Source organism: Oryctolagus cuniculus, chromosome 5 (genome assembly GCF_964237555.1).
Source record: "Oryctolagus cuniculus chromosome 5, mOryCun1.1, whole genome shotgun sequence".
In the NCBI taxonomy this organism is placed as follows: domain Eukaryota; kingdom Metazoa; phylum Chordata; class Mammalia; order Lagomorpha; family Leporidae; genus Oryctolagus; species Oryctolagus cuniculus.
The window spans coordinates 127,778,165-127,796,645 of record NC_091436.1 but is presented as its reverse complement, the minus strand read 5'-3'; the positions used below and the strand labels follow the sequence as shown (position 1 = coordinate 127,796,645).

At 57.8% G+C, this 18,481-nt stretch overlaps 2 protein-coding genes across 4 annotated transcripts in view; one reads left to right on the top strand and one right to left on the bottom strand.

Annotated features, from left to right (window-relative positions):
- C5H6orf132 (chromosome 5 C6orf132 homolog) overlaps nucleotides 1–2,137 on the bottom strand; it is a 34,138-nt gene extending 32,001 nt beyond the window's left edge. The window contains exon 1 of one of the 2 annotated variants that reach the window (XM_051855689.2): nucleotides 1,907–2,137. In XM_051855689.2, the coding sequence (XP_051711649.2) occupies nucleotides 1,907–1,916 (10 nt within the window). In that variant the 5' untranslated portion in view covers nucleotides 1,917–2,137. Of the gene's footprint in view, nucleotides 1–413; nucleotides 559–1,906 lie in introns of those variants that run through there. The other variant, XM_051855683.2, reaches the window with a different exon arrangement.
- On the top strand, nucleotides 621–17,985 carry CIMIP3 (ciliary microtubule inner protein 3). 2 transcript variants are annotated; one of them, XM_070074095.1, is made up of 2 exons: nucleotides 621–750; nucleotides 17,263–17,985. In XM_070074095.1, the coding sequence occupies exons 1-2, from the start codon at nucleotides 664–666 to the stop codon at nucleotides 17,590–17,592; spliced, it is 417 nt and encodes a 138-aa protein (XP_069930196.1). In that variant the 5' UTR covers nucleotides 621–663; the 3' UTR covers nucleotides 17,593–17,985. The 2 variants fall into 2 exon arrangements, with proteins under 2 accessions (XP_069930196.1, XP_008261136.3); XM_008262914.4 differs by lacking the exon at nucleotides 621–750 and adding an exon at nucleotides 16,113–16,250.
- Nucleotides 17,986–18,481: the final 496 nt, after the last annotated feature.

Sequence of the window (18,481 nt, the reverse complement as noted above, 5' to 3'; positions counted from 1 at the left end):
TCCTGGGTCTCACCTGTTCAGAGCCAGGTGTGTGGGCAAGCAGGTGGCAGCCCCTCTCAGGCCATGTGGGGCCTGGAGCTGGGGTCAGGGTGACCCCCGAGGCCCTCCTAAGCCCCCAGGTCTGGGGGCACCACTTGTGTCTGAGCGAGAATGGGGTGGGTCGCAAGCACAGGAACTAAACGCCTGGGAAGAGGGGCTGGGACCAGATATGGAGGAGGCAAAGTTCGCCCACCTCGCGCTCCGTTCCTCCCCTCCCCCTCCTTTCCCACGGCCCTTTCCCCGCCACCCCGGGGCGGCGCCTCCTCCCTTCCCCGCGGCTCCTTCCCGGCGGGTCGCACGGTTCCAACGCGTCCCCGCCCGCCCGCCGCGCTCGCGGTCCACGGCACCCTCCCCTGGCCCCGGCGCGCACGTACCAAAGTCCCTGGTCGCGTTCTCCGGGGCCTCTTGGGTGAAAATCCAGGGCGGGTTGGTGGCGTAGAGAGAGGTGGCGCCGGGGCTGGCGTGCTTCTTCCCGAAGAGTTTGCTGAAGGTGCCCTGCACCGTCTGGTTCTTTCTCATGCTGGCCGCCGCAGGCCGCGCGGGCGCCGCGGGCACCTGCCCGGCTTGCCCTGCCCTGCCCGGGTCTCAACTTCGCGCGCGCCGCCGGGGGGACCCTACCGGGCCATGGCCCCGCCGTCCTCCCAGCCCGCACGCCGGGGACAGGTGCTGCGGGTGCCGCCGCTCGCCTGGAAATGCGAGCTACCTGGACAGGTAAGAGGCGGCGGCCGAGTCCCGGCCCCGCCCCGCGGCAGCCGCCCCGCCGCCCAACTCCCCGGGCCGCATTCCTTCCTGCCTCCTTCTACAACAGGCCATTGTTGGCGCGGCCCGGTGGGCTGCGGACCTCGCCCGGCCTGCGAGACGAGCCGCCCCGCCCCCAGGGCGCCCCTGGCCCAGTCCCGCCTCCGCCCCTTCTCCCTGGGCCAGGAGGGGGCGGTGAGGCCCTAGGTCGGTGTGGGCAGTGGGGGCGCGACCCTGGGGACTACCCCGAGGACAGAGCCGGCCAAGCATCCTAGCCCCTGGCAGATGCGCGGTGCACGGGGAGAAGCCACCACAGAGCCCCCGGCCGGCTGGCCCCGCTGACTGCTCCGTGGAGAACCAGGCGGCTAACTCTAGTTTTGTGCACAGCTGCGTGAAGCTAAGGGACTATAATTTTAAAAATGATTCGGCGCCTTGAACTCAGAGCTTGGCTCGCTCTCTGGGCAAACAGAGGTCCTTGAAGCCCGCGGTGGCATCCTTGCCCCACCAAGGGTGGCTGTCCTCTGGGGACAGGTGAGGACCTGGGAGGCCCGGTGCGAGGGAGGCAGAGAGCTGAGAGTCAGGCCGGGGTGGCCTGCCATGCTTCCTGTGCAGGGGGCAGAGGCTGGGGGAGGGGTCACCAAGATGCAGATCCCCTGAGCTCCCAGGCCTCCACCCACGGAGCTAGGGCACCAAAGGTGCTTCCATGCCCCCACCCCCACCTTTCACCTAGAAAAATTCCAGAACTGCAGCAAATGTGAAACAGTCCAGTGCCCTCCTGTTTACCGGTCTCCTGGGTTCGCCAGGGCTGACATGTGCCGAATGGACACTCACTTTCTCTGGTCCTCCCCACTCACACACCCAAGTTTCACATTTTCGTTTGGATGTTTCTGCTGCAGGCTGGAAGCTGTGAACGTCCCAGTCCTCCTGTCACTTCCTGCAGTACTTAGCACAATGGTCACACTCGAGAAATTTCACTCTGATCCATTCCCATGGCCTGGTGTTCACTCTGTATTGAAAATGGCTCATTTGTCCCCCAAAATGTCATTTCAGTTGTTTTCCCCCCAAAGGTGTACTTATTTATTCAAAAGGCATAGTGACAGAGAGAGAGAGAGGGAGAGAGAGCACTCACAATTTTCCATCTGCTTGTTTACTGTCCAGATGGCTTCAATGGCCAGGACTGGGCCATGTCAACACCAGGAGCCTGGAACTCCATCTGAGTCTCCCACGCGGGTGGCAGGGGCCCAGGTACCTGAGCCGCCTTCTGCCTGTTTCCCAGGTGTGTTAGCAGGGAGCTGAATAGGAAGAAGAGCCAGGACTCGAACCAGTGCTTCAATGTGGGATGCTCGAAATCGCAGCCGGCAGGTTAACCGGCTGTACCACAACACTGGCCCCCGTGTTAATTTTGTATTTATTTTCCCAATCCAAAGTCCAAGACTCACCCCTCGCCTTTGCTTAGTGTGCTGCTTTAATCTCTCTAAGTTTCCTGCTTTTGTTTGTTTTTCGTGGCACTGACATTTCTGGGATGTTCCCTTCCCTTGCTTTAGCTTCAAGGGACAAGATGAGCCCGCCTGCAGGGCCTGGAGCTGTGAGGTCATTGTTTCCCAGGCACCAGGCAGGGAGGGACTGCAGAGTGCATGGGCGCCCCGCTTGGCTCACCCCAGGAAGATCAGGCTTCTGTGATTCAAGGTGGCAGGCTACGCATGACTAAGTGCACACCAGTGACTGCTCTCGCTACTATGCACAGCAGGAATTCAGAGAGAGGCAGGGCCACAGGGGTTGGAGGCCAGGAAGGCTTCTTGGAAGAATGGAGATGGCAGCTGGCCCGGGGTGGGGGGCACAAGGATGTTCAAGGAGAAGGGAGGGCACACACTGCCACACCTTCCATTCCGGTTCCTCTCACTGCCCCCAGGGAACAGGCACAAGGGCCCTCCACATGCCCCATTCCCCCCCCCCCCCCCCCGGCCATCATCACATACCACTTGAGTGCCTAGACACTCGGGCTGGAGATGGGCTTCTTTCTTGGAGGCCTCTGCAGCACGAGGTCCCTCCCACCCTGGGTAGCTCCTGGGGTCTGACCCCCAGCCCCCAGCCCCACCCCACCCCAGCAGAGCCACCATCAAGCAGTGCCAGTCCTAGGCACCTTCTGCTGGAGAATCCATGTCCTCTAGAGCCATTGTGGACCCAGCGCTGGGCTGTGAAGGAGCCAGAGAGAGCAGAGATACGGCTTCTGAGCTCCAAGTGCTGTGGTCTGTTTAGGGGCACAGGCAGAGAGCATGGGGCCATGAACATTGGAGAGGTCAGTGACAGGGAGGAGACTGGGAGGACAGAGGTTCAGGACGGGTGGAGGATACGGGCAGGGCGTGCCGGCGGTAGGGCAGGAGTTGGGGTGTGGGCGTGCGGGGGTGTCACCACAGGACTGGCCAGGGTGTGTCCAGCTGGAAAAATCAGAAGCAGCCCCAATGTCCACCAGGAGATGACGAGTTAAATAAATGGTGGCGCGTCCATATAATGGAATAATAATGGAACTCTGAACACATCAATCAGCTGACTGTGTCCAGTTATCTCCAAGATAAACTGTTACTCAAGCGATGTGTGTAGCATGCGGCCGTTTGCGAAGGCCAGGAGGTGGGGCGGGGGATGTATGACCTCATTTGCTTGTTTTGGCGCAGACAGACTTGGGAAAGATACATAAGAACGAATCAAAGTGGTGACCAGGGGTGGGTGGGTGGGGAGACTGAGAAGCAGAGGGAAGGGAGGGGAGGAGACCTCCCTGATGCCTATCCAAATGTCCACAGCATATCCACGGATTTCCTGTCGAAAATTAAAGATAGGTAGGCAGGGGGCCTGGTCTAGCAGAGCCTGGCCGTGCAGCCCGTGAACCGAGGACTCCGTACAGCCCGGAACCTTATGTGAAATGCAGTCTTGGTTCCAGCCCAGACCTTGGCAACCTCTCTGACCCTCCCAGTTTGTTCACCTGTGAAAGTCCAGGGTCCTGGGCCCTTCAGTGAGCTGAGGATTCCCCAGTATGGGTTCTGCATTTCAACAGGAACTCAGGCGATTCGGGTATTCAGGTGAATGTTTGGGAGGATCTGAGCACGAGCCAGTGGTGCCTGGAAGCTGGGGGGTGGGAGTGGCTGAGCAGGAGCAGGCTGGGGGTGGGGGGGGGGTGGGCCTGAGCCAGCCAGGGGGGCTGGTGACAGCTGTGTCAGAAGCATGTTTGCAAGATGGACAGGGAGGAGGAGGCGTGGCCTGATGGGATGGCCAGCTACTTAGAATGGATTGCTCAATTGGTTACTCAGTTGGTTAATTGAGCCCAGCAGGAGGGGAAGGGGACCTCTTGTGTGCTCATGGTGGAGACAGAAAAGAGCAAAGCTATTAGTCTGTGGGGCTAACAAGAAGGGCTTGGCAACAGCCAGCTTTCGGGGAAATGCTGTGAGTCTGGCCTGGCGGTCCTTAACCGCGGACGCTCCTAGCCTTGTGGTGAGGGTTAGCAAGAGGATGGATGTGGAATGTGCAGCATGGGGCTTGGCACACAAAGGGTGCCCGCCAGTGCTCCCTCCTGCCTCCCGCTGCCCTGCGCTGGTCCCTTGCTTTCAGGGTAGCTTTGAGAGACCTGGGGGATGTACGCACGGGGCAGAGGGCTGGAGGCTGCGGAGTCTGGATGCCAGGGTGCAGCCTGCCCTCGCACCTTTCACTTCACCCGCTCCGTGCCCAGTTTGCAGAGAAGTCTCTAGAAGGTCTGGGATCCATGGAGAGCAGTTGCTCCGGTTTCATTCTCAGCCTGACAGCTTTTGAGGCCAAGTCCCCTGGGGCAGAGTCAGGGCCTAATTCTCCGTCCAGCTCAGCACCCTGCACGGCCACCGTTCAGTCCCCACTCCCCTCATCTAATCTCAACACCTCACACCTGCTCCTCAGGTAAGAAAAACAGGCAAATGACAGGCTCCCTTCCAAACAAAGGCCTCATCCTATAATTAAACCTCTGCCCTGGTGTGATTCAGGAACCTCCGAGAGCTGACTTTGCTGGTGGGGTGGGAGCCTGGAAGTCACGGTGAGGCCGGACACCCTGCAGCTAGGCCTGTGTCAAGCTTGGGGACTTGGAGCTGGCATTTGTGGCGCAGTGGGTTATGCCATCTCCTGGAATACCGGCATCCTATATGGGTGCTGTTTGAGTCCCAACTGCTCCACTTACAATCCAGCTCCCTGCTGGCTTCTGTCGTGTCTTTGCTTCTCTGTTTAGCATCTCCCTGCCCAACATGGGGAGAGGGGGTGTTGGGGTGGGTGGAGCACATAGTTCCTGAGTACCAGACCCTCCACTGGGAAGCTTTTTTTTTTTTTTTTTAAAGATCTATTTATTTATTTGAAAGGCAGAGTTACAGTAAGGCAGAGGCAGAAAGAGAGAGAGAGAGGTCTTCCATGTGCTGGTTCATTTCACAAAGGGCTACAACAACTGGAGCTGCACTGATCTGGAGCCAGGAGCCAGGAGCTTCCTCCAGGTCTCCCACATGGGTGCAGGGGCCCAAGGACTTGGGCCATCTTCCACTGCTTTCCCAGACCACAGCAGAGAGCTGGATCAGAAGTGGAGCAGCTGGGACTCAAACCGGCACCCATCTGGGATGCTGGCACTGCAGACCAGGGCTTTAACCTGCTGCGCCACAGTGCTGACCCCTCCACTGGGAACCTTAACTCACTCTCTCACTGACTCTCATAACAGCTGCCATTAACAGCCCCTGCTTTACAGATGAACAAAGTGAGGCTCGCAGAGGTGCGAACTCAGCCAAGGTCACCCGCTTGAGGGGTAGCACAGCCAAGGATCTTTCCCACAATGTCAGGATCCCATCAGCAGGGCCCATGGGTCAAAAGGGAAGCTTCCCAAACACAGCACTCCCCAGCCCGGCTGCACCTAAAATGCCTACAATGCTCGGGCACCAGTGTCTAAGCCATAGCCTCTGAGCCCCTTCCCAGGGTCCCTGCCATGCAGACTTCTGCTCAGCCCTTTCTACGTCCCCTCACACCCACCCAGCCCACAGGTAAGTCAAGGTGGGAAAGACTGAAGCCTACTAGCCCTGCAGGGTCGGGAACGAGCGACCACAGGAGATGATCTGCAGCTGTTGGGCTGGTGGGGGCTCTGACTTGTGGTCCTGGAGAGCAAGCTGTAGAGACCAGCTTGACGATGGAGGGTCTCAGCCTGCCCTTCCACACCCACGGTCTGCTCCCCCGCCTTTGCTGCGGAAAGACACACCCTCCACCCCCGATTATTTATTTATTTGATAGAGTTAGAGAGAGAGAGGGAGAGACAGAGAGAGATCTTGCATCTGCTGGTTCACTCCCCAAATGGCCGCTATGGCTGGGGCTGGGCTACACCAAAGCCAGGAGTTTCTTCTGGGTCTCCATGTGGGCTCAAGGGCCCAAGCACTTGGGCCATCCTCAGCTTCTTTCCAAAGTCCTTGGGCCCCTGCACCCCTGTGGGAGACCTGGAGAAAGCTCCTGGCTCCTGGCTTTGGATCGGTGCAGCTCCGGTTGTTGTAGCCCTTTGGGAAGTGAACCAGCACATGGAAGACCTCTCTCTCTCTCTCTCTCTCTCTCTCTCTCTCTCTCTCCCTCTGCCTTTCAAATAAATAAATAAATAGATCTTTAAAAAAAAAAAAAAAGCTTCCCAGTGGAGGGTCTGGTACTCAGGAACTGTGTGCTCCGCCCACCCCAACACCCCCTCTCCCCATGTTGGGCAGGGAGATGCTAAACAGAGAAGCAAAGACACGACAGAAGCCGGCAGAGGCTGCAAGAGAGCAGTGTCAACTCAACCAAGCTGAAGAAGGAAAATTCCACAGGGACCCAGGAGGCGGGTGGGGCAGGTATCGACAAGGTTACCTTGAAGACCAGGTAAAAACATCCCACAATGAAATGATGTGTGTATGTGTGTGTGTGCATTTAATAAAATAGATGGTTGGGAGGGCCAGTGCTGTGGCGTAGTGGGTAAAAGCTGCTGCCTGCAGTGCTGGCATCCTATATCAGTGCTGGTTTGAGTCCCGGCTGCTCCACTTCCAATCCAGCTCTCTGCTATGGCCTGGGAAAGCAGTAGAAGATGGCCCAAGTCCTTGGGGCCCTGCAGCCTCATGGGAGACCTGGAAGAAGCTCCTGGCTCTTTGCTTTGGATCAGCTCAGCTCTGGCCATTGCAGCTATCTGGGGAGGGAACCAGTGGATGTAAGACTCTCTCTCTCTCTGTCTCTCTCTTCCTGGGTGCTATGTTTACAATCTAGCTCCCTGCAAATAGCCTAAGAAGAGGAAGATGGCCCAAGTGCTTGGGCCCCTGCCACCCATGTGGGAAGCCCAAATGAAGCTCCTGGCTCTTGGCTTCAGTCTGGTCCTAGCTGTTGTGGCTCTTTGGGGAGTGAACCAGAGTATGGAAGATCTCTCTCTCTCTCTCTCTCTCTCTGTTCCCTTCCCTCTCTCTGTCTAACTTTGCCTTTCAAATAAATAAGTCTTATTTTTTAAAATAAAATTTACACTGTTTTTTTCTTAAAATGAGAGGGTTTTTTTACTTATTTATTTTTTGAAAGGTAGAGATAGAGAGAAAGAGAGAGACACACAGGAAGAGAGAGCTAGCTTCCATCCACTGGTTCACTTTCCAAATGGCCGCAATAGCTAGGGCTGGACCTGGAGCCAGGAGCTTCTTCCAGGTGTCCCACATGGGTGCAGGGGCCCAAGAACTTGGGCCACCCTCTGCTGCTTTCCCAGGAGCATTAGCAGGGAGCTGGATCAGAAGTGGAGCAGCCGGGACTCGAACAGGCACCCATATGGAATACCATGCCACAGGTGGAGGCTTAGCCTTCTATGGCGTAATGCCAGCCCCACAAATAAATCTTAAAAAAAAAAAAAGTTGTTGAGTACAAAAAGCAAAATTCAAAATTCTAGGTAGATGATGAATGCAAATATGTTTGTGAATGGCCAGGACTGGAAGGAAGAAACACTGGGGAGATGGTGCATTGGAATGTTAGGATTATGGCTTGTTTTTTTAAGATTTGTTTTATTTTATTTGAAAGGTAGAGTTTTATATAGCTAGAGGGAGAGACACAGAGAGAGAGATCTTCCATCTGTTGGTTCAATCCCTAAATGGTCGCAACAACCGGAGCTGGGCCATTCTGAAGTCAGGAGCCAGGAGCTTCTCTCGGGTCTTCAAAACAGATTCAGGGGCCCAACTACTTTCTCAGGAGCCTTAGCAGGGACCCGGATCAGAAGTGTAGCAAAAAAAAAAAAAAAAAAAAAAAGTGTAGCAGCCGGGATTCGAACTGGCGCGTACATGGGACGCGCTTCCCTGCTATGGCAGCTTCCCCTGCTATGCCTCAATGCTGGCCCCCAGGATTACATTACAAAGATTAATAATTTTCTCTGTTGGTTTCTCATTTGTTTTAGCATAAAATGCGACAAATAAAAAGAACATCATTTCACGAACACTTTTTCTAAACAGCATTGGAGTGGGGGCGGGGAAGCTGGAGACAAGGACTCTCGGGCCACCCTGCCACCCTCCAGCTCTGAGGAAAGGGAGGTAGGAACGGGAACCGTCTCGGAGGAAGACAAACAGCATTTCTTGGGCACAGTCACCTGGCCGGGCCAGGCCTCACGCCTGGGCTGCAGCCGATCCTACCATGGACGACCAGTGTCCTGTCCTCAAGCCGTCACACGGCCCCGCAAGCTCCTCACGTGTTCTGGAGGCCGACCCTTGGCTTGGGCCAAACTACCCTCTGGTTTGTCTCTCTCTCTGGCTCCCGCCTCCCTGAGAGAGAGCTGGAAGGAGCCGCAGCTACACCCACCATTCGCTGGGTGTCTCTTCTGGGTCGGTGTGGGGCCGAGTGGAGAGAGTCAAGTTCAAAACCCAGCCAGGGAGGCTTCCGGGGGCGGTGACTCACACGCTGACCCATCACTTCTGCTGGGGTGGGACATGACCCCAAGAATCCTTCACCCAGGGCCAGCAGGGGACAGGGACGTGGCATAATTTCAGGCTTGCTGTGGGAAGAGGACTTGCAGGCCTCTGGGGGAGCAGATAGGATGAAGCACTCCACAGTGGGGCTGGGCAGCAGCTGGGAGCCAGAAGCCCACGCCTGCACAGCAACAGGGCCGGCTCTCAACAGCAGAGTGGGGCGATAAGATCTTAACAAGCGATAAAAGTCAAGAACAGAATGAGATCTAAAACACACAGGGCCACTTATGCAAATGAAAACTACCTGCACACAAAACAACAATATCTGTTTTGCAAGAACATACATGAACCTGAAGCTACTCATTAAGTACTTTGGAACGGTTGCCTCTGGCTGGGGCGGCTGGGGCGGCTGGGGCTTGTGGTTGGCGTATGGAGATTAAGGGGAAGGAGTCACACTACAGCCAGGAGGGCTTCCCGGCTTTGATATTGCACCGCAAAGCAAGGAGTCGGAGTGGCTCAGCCCTCTGTTCTCGAGATCCCACAGAGGAGAAAAAAACAAGAAAGGACCAGAGAGGTTAAGTAATTTGTCCAAATCACACACAGTGGGTAAGGAGAGGCGGAAAGAATGCTCAAGCAAGCAGGCCTGTGTGGAACAAGGCAGGGACCTGTCACGCAGAACCATGCGCCTGCCCCTCCAGAGCCGAGAGAGAGCTCGGGAGCTTCCGGTGCTCATCTGCGGGCCTCTCCGTCTGCCCCCGCACTGTGGGGTGTGGACGGCAGCCTTTACTTTCCAAGGACTTTGATGAGGAATGAAATGAGGCCACGCCTGCAGGGTGTCAGGGATGTCAGTGGCAGTGGCGGGGCGGGGGGACTTCCAGGAAGCAGGACTGAGCCAGTGCTGTCTGGACTTTAGAAATACTAGCGTGGCTCCTAGCACCTCCCATGCCTCCGCACCGGTCCAAGCTCCCTGGCTCTCACAGCAAGCCTTCAGGGTCAATTCTGCTGTGAATCCCACTTTGCAGATTAGAAATTGAGACACAGGTGCTGTGGCACAGCTGATTAGGCTTCTTCCCATACAGGTGCAGGTGCAAGTCCCGGCTGCTCCACTTCCAATCCAGCTCCCTGCTGATGCACCCTCTTGAGCTTCCCACAGTGCAGGTGGCGTGGCGTGGGTGGGGACACTGCTGGCAGGGCCCAGTCCTCTGGTCAGCTGGGGGCCCCTGCCTGAAGGATTCAATTCCCCCACCATCAGATTCCAAGATGAGGGACCCAACATCCCTACGTACACAGGAGGGATGAGACTGGCCTCCCAGATCGCCTTGGTTGCCCAGTTCCCTGGCACCCAGGCCTTTAGCAGAGACAAAACCTAACACATGGTGAGGCATGGCCCTTGCTCTCCCAAACCCTCACCTATCGCCTGGGCTCCCTCCCAATACCCAGGGCCGCCGTCCCCAGGGCCGGATGCGGCCACTCCACCCAGAATGCCACATTCCACCCTCCTTGCTCCCAAGCAAGACCTCATCACCCCCAGGGCTTGGACGGGAGGGATCAGAGGCTAAGGCAGGCAAGCTGCCACTCCTCCCCTCCCTCCTGGCTCCTCCCTCCCTTCATGGAAATTAGGGGTCATTACCATCAGGGTGTGAGATCTGGGCCAACACTTTAACTTCCAATTAGCCCTGCAGGCCCCAAAGTCCAATCCATCCCCAGCAGTCAATGCTGACACAGTACCAGGAAGTGGACGTGTAGGTCTGGACCCAGCCCAAGCCAGTGTGGCTGAGAGCAGGAAGCACCAGCTTGCTCTACCGCCCTCCCACGGGGCCTCCCCCAGCACCCTTCACACTGCCAAGGCCAGGAGAAAGCCCATGGCACTCCCACCTATGGGATTTCTGCTGCTGGCCTGGGACGTGCCTGCCACGTGTGGTGTGGAAGAGGTGAGGTCCTCAGCAGGGGGAGAGGTCTGGTTGTTGAGGATGGGACAACTACCCACCCAGCCACCCACCCATGAGCCCAATTACCCTCCACCTACACCCACAGCAATAGCCAATATTTACTTCCGCTCTGCCAAGCGCTGCCTGGACAGCTTTGCCCAAACCGAACAGAGAAGCCTTTGAGTCCTCCCACTTTACAGATGAGAAAACAGAAGCGCATTTGCTCAGGTTGCACTCTAGCAAGATGATGGAGCTGGGAGTCAAGTTCAGCCTGGACCCGTGACCCTGTCTCCAACACCACAACCATCCCCCACCCACTATCTCTCCATTCATGGGCCAAATGCCATTCATGCCAGCCCGTGTCTGCGCACTCGCCTTCCAGCCTTCCCTCCACCTCCTGCGGCCCCTGCTCCAAGCCACTCATTTGGGAGAAGGAAGAACAAAGGCCAGAAGGCAGAGAACAGGGCCTGCTTCATAAATTGGTGCATAGAGAGGGGACAGACAGCAAGAAGTGAGGTTGAAATAAGCAGGGTTCAAATCAGAAGGGTTGGCCCAAGCACCATCTCTCCACCAACCAGGGCCCCATTCCTCTATCAGTCCACTCACCCACCCATCCATCCACCTATCCACCCATCCACCCATCCATCCATCCACCCACCCATCCATCCATCCATCCATCCACCCACCCATCCATCCATCCATCCATCCACCCATCCACCCATCCATCCATCCATCCACCCATCCACCCATCCATCCATTCATCCGCCCATCCACTCATCCATCCTGCCCATCCATCCACCCATCTGCCCATCCACTCACCCATCCACCCACCCACACATCCACCCACCCACACATCTACCCACCCATCCATCCGCCCGTCCACTCATCCATCCTTCCATCCACCCATCTGCCCACCCATCCACCCACTAATCCACCTCTGTTATTTGGAAGGCAGATAGATTCAGGGATGAGGAATATCCAGCCCACAAAATCATTTGGTCTGGCCCTGCCAAGGCAACCACAGGCAGGACTTGAAATTCAGTAAATCAATTCAAGTCTCTCTCTCTCTTTTTTTTTTTTTTTTTTTTTTTAAGATTTATTGATTTATTTGAGAGGCAGAGTAACAGAAAGATCTTCCATCCACTGGTTCCCTCCCCAAATGGCAGCAATGGCCGGAGTTGGACCGATCTGAAGCCAGGAGCCAGAAGCCGGGTCTCTCACATGGGTGCAAGGGTCCAAGGACTTGGGCCATCTTCTACTGCTTTCCCAGGCCATAGCAGAGAGCTGGATCCAAAGTGGAGCAGCCGGGACTCAAACTGGTACCTATATGGGATGCCGGCACTGCAGGCATCGGCTTTACCCACTAAGCCACAGCGCCGGCCCCTCGGCCACTGATATCTACAACATGCTGGGAGCCTGGGGCGGGGGGTGCAGTAGGATTTCTGGAGGTACCTGAGTAACTGGGATGCTCTCTCTACACCACCTCTGTGCTCGGTTTGTGGGTTCCCGGGATTTGTGGGAAGTGGAGATCTGGCGGGGCGGGACCCGGGTGATGTCTAGGTTAAAAGACCCTCCCAGGCCCTGAAACTTCAGGCCCAGCCCTGACCCCGTCTTTCCCTAGGAAGACAGAGGCAATTGTGCTGTAAAGAGCATCACAATGCCCCCGGCCCCGCACAAGTTCACCCCAGCCTGGTGCTCCCAGGAGTCCCCGGGAGGTCCTGGAGCCCCTGACCACCACAGGCCCCATCTCGCCACCAAGGAAGGCCCTGGCCAAGGATGCTCAAGGTGAGATGATGCCCCAGGGCTGCAGCCAGGCAGGAGGGAGCACGGAGGCCCCAGCCAGGCCCCGTGCCCCCTCCCGTCCCCTCCTGCACCCCCACGGCTGGGAGTCAGGGGCCCTTCCAGAAGGTCTAGGTGTTAGAGCCGCTGCCCGATTTCTTCCCCTGCTGGGGTTGGGGGTGGGGGCCCCCACTGTCTCCTGGGGAGAGGAGCGGGGCTGGAGGTCCCCACAGGGCACTCTGGCTCCCTGGCTCCTGTGCGCACCGAGAGCATCCTGGGCGGCTCGGGTCACGTCGCCTGCCTCCTGGGCAACCTTGGGATCCGTAAAAATAGCAGCTACATTGTCCAGTGCTTAACAGGCTCAGGCACTTTACACAGAGGAGCTTGTTCAACCCTCAGAGTCAGCCTGTGACACGGAGTTTCTCCTCATTCCCACTGGTAGGTGGGCAAGCCGAGGTACCCAGTGGTCGTCCACCGGGCAATCTGCAGCTAGTGAGTGGGCCAGCTGGAAGTGGAGGCAGGAGGCTGGCTCCCAGCCCCCAGCCCCCTCCTGCCTCCCAGCCAATCCCGATCCCTGCGGAGCCCCTCTGCCACCACCTCAGGCAAACAGGGAAGGCTGGGAGTGGTTGCCTGCTGAGGCTGGCAGAAAAGACAGTTTGCACCCCTACCCCAGCCGCTGGACAACAGGGTCTCCGTGTCCCCATCCTGCAAAGGAGGCAGCTGCAGCTCCAAGGCTCAGCCACTGTAAAGGCAGGGTCAGGCCCTGAGCGCAGCCCTCCCCACCCCAAGGCCAGCAGGGTGCGCCCCAGCTGCCTCACCCAAGTAAGTGCTCCTTGCCTTACCCCCCACCCCCCACCCAGAGCCAGCTGCTGCCAGGTGTGGGCTGGGCCAGGCCCTGTGCCCATGGGCCCCCAGGAGTTTGAGAAGCCAGGATGCCTTCCTGGCTGACCTGTGGCAGTACCACGGGCGGGGTGGGGGTGGGGGTGGGGGAGCATCTTCTGGCCTGGCTCAGAGAGTCCACTCCTGAAGCGGCCAAGTCCTGGTGGCAGGACACACACAGGAACACACGTGTGCCTCTGAAAGGCTCCCATGGGGTCTGCCTGTGGGGGGCGGGGGCAAGGAGGGGGTTCTCTCCAGGATCCTTCTTGGGGCTCTGACTTGAAACCCAAATGGAAACAGGAGGCAGGATCCTGATGGGAGGGGAGGCAGCGAGCCCTCTGCCCGTCCTTTGCCGCTCCCCATGGAGTGGGAGTGGGAGGTGCAAGTGAGCGAGGCAGGCTGGGGAGCTGGAAGCATTTGTCTCCAAGCCGGGGTTTTGATGCCATTGACCTTGTGCTCCGCTCTGGGGGTGCTGCCCTATGTACCGTCAGATGCCCCCAGCTGTGACAACCGGCAAAAGTCCCCAGATCTGCCAAATGCCCTCTGGTGGAGCAGGGTGAGCAGTAGTGGAGGGAATCCCTGGTCCAAAAGGTTGAGAATCACTACACACACACACACACACACACACACGCACACTGACAGGCAGGGCAGGGGAGGGAGGAGACGGGTAAATGAAACCAGACGTTAACCAGGGAAGTATGCGGCCAGGCCCCGCCCTCCCCCAGAGCTGGCTGGGCCTGGGAGGAGACGATGCTCTCAGCCCTTTGGGGTTAGTCACCGGAGCCCAGCCTGGCCCTGGACGGGAAGGGCAAGGCCAGGACTGCCTGGGTGCCTTCTTCCTCTTCGTGTTCCTCCTCCATCCCCTCCCTCCCTCTCTTCTCTACCTCCGTCCCCCTCCCCCCATGGGACTGTACCTCTGCCCCAAGTCTGGGGCGGCCTGGCCCCTGGACGTGCTGGTGGGCCCCTGTGCGTTGCAGCAGCAGTAGCTGCCCCGTAGGCCCAGGGCAGGTGGCCCAAGCGGGGCCTGCGCTGGGGCAGGGAGGGAAAGGTGTGCTCAGCTCCCGGTTCCTGCACAGCTGACCCTGGGGCTTGTACGCGATGCTTACTCAAACGCTGCAAACCTGGCCGAGCGCTCGGACGCCTCTGGGCCTCAGATTCCTCATTTGGAACGCGGACGTCAGTGACAGCTCCAGGGGCTCTTGGGAGCTTTCGCAGAGCGGAAAGGCTGGTACCTGGCGCTTGGCGCATGCTTGGTCCTCTTAGCCGAGTGTCCTCTTCCCTCCAGGGCTCTCTGGCCAGTCCCCCAGCCATTCTGAAAGCATCTGCCTCTGTCACCCCAGGCACTGGCCTCCTGGGCCCAAAGGGTGGCCAAGTCTGTCCCAACCGTGACTTGGGCCTAGGATAAGACAAGCAATGGTACCTGGAGAGCAAAGCTAGAGAGGAGCCTGTACCTCTCTAAGAGCAGCTACTTCCTTAAAATGCGCACACTCCATTCCCTCTGGACCCTCCTGGTGGAGGACCACATCCCAAGAGGATGGCCAAGGGGCCCTGAAGAGATGAGATGAGGCAGGGCTGCAGGCAGCTTCAGGGAGGGCTTCCTGGAGAAGGTGTCAAGAGAACTACTGGGGCTGCGAAGGACAGGAGGAAATGCAGACTGGAGGCTCCTACCTGGTCATGTGCAGCTTGGTGATAGGGATTCTCTCAGAGAAATGCATTGTGTGATTATCATGGCAGCTCCCTAGGCAAGCTAAGCTGGCCACGACTTCACAGGGGACCACCGTACTGTGTGTGTGGTCCTTGGCTGGACATCGCTATTCATTATGGGGCTGGGCAGAGACCAATGGCAGCAAAGCCTGCCTTGGAAAAAAGCCCTGGACAAGTTCTGGGTTGGGCACATAGTTAGTAAAGTTAGACACCAAGGAGCCACTTTATGACTTCGGGCCCTGGGACTTCTTTTATAAGAGAGCAGGGGCTCCACTCACTCCCAGTCTGTAACGAGGGGCTCCCTCCCAGTGCCTGGAGGCTGGGCAGAGAGGAAGTGAGTTCCCCGTCAGCCTGACACACGTGTGCATGGATGTACGTTTCGTCCTTGATTGTGTGGTCTCAGCTAGGGAGGTCCCTAGTACAATGGGTGGCTGGCGGCTGGGGGACGGAGTGGGCGGTGGAAGGAGGGTGGACAAGACCATGGAGGTCAGAGAACCATCTAGAAGCACAGTGGAATGGGGTTTGGTGCAGCAGTTAAAATGCCACTGGGGATGCCCACATTCCGTACTGGGTATCTTAGCTCCACCCCCAAGTCCAACTTCCTGCTCGTGTGCACCCTGGAAGGCAGTAGCTTATGGTCAAATGGTTGGGTTCCTGTCACCCATGTGGGAGACCCAGACTGAGTTCCTGGTTCCTGGGCCTTTGGGAAGTGAACCAGCAGATGAGATCTCTCTCTCTCTCTCTCTCTCTCTCTCTGCCAAGTAAAATAAATGCAAACTTCAAAATAGGAGTATAGTCACACGCTACCCCACACGCTGGCGCTTTGGTCAATGACACACTGCATACGTGACAGCAGTCCTGTTGCCTAGTGACATCTGAGTTTGTGTAAGGACATTCTACGAGCCTCGCAGAACAAAGAATCGCCTCGAGGTACATTTCTCTGCTGTGTCCTCATGGTTAAGTGGTGATGCGTAGCTGTGAATAGACGTCACAACACTGTGGCGGACTGAGGCAGAGGGGACCCCGAGAAAGTGGGTGGATCCCGACACGCGAGCGAGCAAGAGCGGTGGCTAAGGGAAGGCTGGCTTTGCTGGATTGGGGGTGCACTTGGTAACAATGAGCGATGTTCTAAAATAGAATGGGTGGCTGGCAGGTGAGCCGCCCCGGCCTGGAGCTCAGCTGAGTGGAGCCAGCGTTTCCAGAGTGCTCTCTAAATGCCTTGGTCTGGAGCAAGAGAGGGACTAGGATTTTGGAGACTGTTATGCCAAGAGTAAGAGAGACAGAATGACGAGTAAGACAAGCGGTGCCCCAAGGGGCTCGGGCAGAATTTCCCTCCTGAATGGGAGGAGAGCATGCCAAGCCGGGAAACAGCCTGTGTAAAGGCTGGGGGACCTGGAAGGGCGCTGTGTGGCCGGGAAGGAGGGGTCAGGCGGTGTGGCTGGAGCACGGGGCGGTGCAGGGACCGGGAAGCTGGCGAGCGGCAGCCACGTCGCCCGAGGTCTTGAACTCCAAGGCGAGCGGCTTTGGGCTTTATTTGCTAGACAGTAGCAAGCGAAAGGTCTTTGAGGAAGTGAACCAAGTAGTCTGGCCATCGATTTGGAGCGGCTTCCTCTGGAGTGGGCAGAAGCAAGGGCTGGGAAGGCAAGCTGGGGGGGAGGCAGGAAGACTTGCAGGAGAGGGTGGGGGGATGGGCTGGCATCTGGGAGCAGCTAAGACGCAGCTTGGGACACACGCACCCTGTGTGATGGTGCCTGGGTCTGAGTCCAGCTTTCACTTCCCATCCAGCTTCCTGCCGACGCACCCTGGGAGGCGGCAGTCATGTCTCAGGGATGTGGTTCCTACCTCCCATGTGGGAGACCCAGAATCAGTGCACTCCCAGCTTTGGCCTGGCCAAAGCGCTGGCTGTTGCAGGCATCTGGAGAGTAAACCAGTGGATAGAGTATCATTCGCTGTCTCTCTGCCTTCCAAATAAAATGAAAATATATAAATTAAAAAAAAAAAAACCAGAAGTGGACGGGCCTGAGGGGTCAGTGGCAGAAAGCCAGATGGAGCCACGTGGAAGAGGCTGACTGATAGGACATGTGGGGGAGCAGGGGGGGCTGAGGATGATCCCCGGCTCCCAGAGTCCGTGAGCCGCAGCAGACGGTCAGGTCTGCAGACCCCTGGCTCCCTGGCTGGCCATACTCTGCCCCCGGGTGGCCCTGGCAGTGGCCCCTTCTCCTCCCTGCTGCCCCTGGCCCCAGGATCTGAAGTCCTAAACTCTCTCCTTTCCCTCCTCTCAGGACTTACAGAAACCCTCAGTACCCAGCCATGGGCCCGAGACACCATCAGGCAAAAAGGTGAAGCCTGCACCCCCAGCCCTGTCCCGCAAGTGGAAGCAGGACCGTGAGCCATCTCTGGCAGCCGCCTACGTGCCGGTGGTGGTGGATCCCCAGGGGCGGAACTGGGACAAGCTCAGGTTCAAGTTCTACACCTCCCAGTATTCCAACTCTCTGAACCCCTTCTACACCTTGCAGAAACCTACCTGCGGCTACCTGTACCGCCGGGACACTGACCACACTCGCAAATGCTTCGACGTGCCTCCTGCCAACGTGGTCTTATGGCGCACCTAGGCTGGTGCCAGCCAGAAGCCCTCCACACTGTACCTGCCTCCCCGGGGCCGCCGGTCCCAGAGGGAAAGGGCTGAGTGCTCCAGGAGGAGCAGCACCTGCCTGGGCTGAGACAGCTGCGCCATGTCCACCTGCTGACAGTGGCAAGTGGGGGGAGGTCTCTTAGCAGCAATTAAAGTTGGTGCTTCTTCTTTATGGGTGGCTGTGGACGGGAAGCTGAGGCCAGGGGAGTGCTGTACAGCAAGGTTGTGCCCAGAAGGGCTTGAACACTTGGAAGGACATGGTTCTCAGTCTCCCCAGCTCCCCTCCAAAGCCCAAGTCCTGAGTCCAAGTCCGGCAAGCCCTCAGATGTAAGAAAGACACACGTCGGCAGAACACGACTCTGCTCTCTTCCGAGGTTCTCTCACCCTGGTCGTAGTGGGGCTGGAAACCGGGGAGGAGCTAAGGGTTTCTAAGGAGCCAGGGGCCGGTGTGAGCCCACTGTGTGCATCTCTGTCCAGCTCCACACTCAGCAGCTTCGCGTCGGACTGTTCCCTGCCCCCACCATGGAGATCAGCGAACGCCTTCACGTTGGGGCTGCTTTTTCCCACAGAGCCAAGTGTTAAAATAGTGACCGTGAACCCTGCTGGTTTCGTTCCTAGGAGTCACGTTGCAACTCTGCTTATGTGGTGTATTCAGTGGGGGCATACTTCTTGCGCATAAGAGGTTGGGGGGCTGGTGTGGGAAGGAGGGACAGGATGCCTGGGGACCCAGACAAGCAGCCAGTGGCGCTGCCAGGCCGCCGGGGACGGTGAGTGGGGAGGAAGGCAGAGAGGCCCAGGGCAGTGGGGGGTCTGAGTGTTCGTGAAGGCTCAGCAGAGGCGCCCTTTTGTCAAATGTCTGCTGACCTTGG

Coding starts and splice junctions, on each gene's coding strand:
- CIMIP3 (XM_070074095.1), top strand. CDS start 664: ATGGCCCCGCCGTCCTCCCAGCCCGCACGCCGGGGACAGGTGCTGCGG. Junction 751..17,262: donor AATGCGAGCTACCTGGACAG/GTAAGAGGCGGC, acceptor CCCTCCTCTCAG/GACTTACAGAAACCCTCAGT.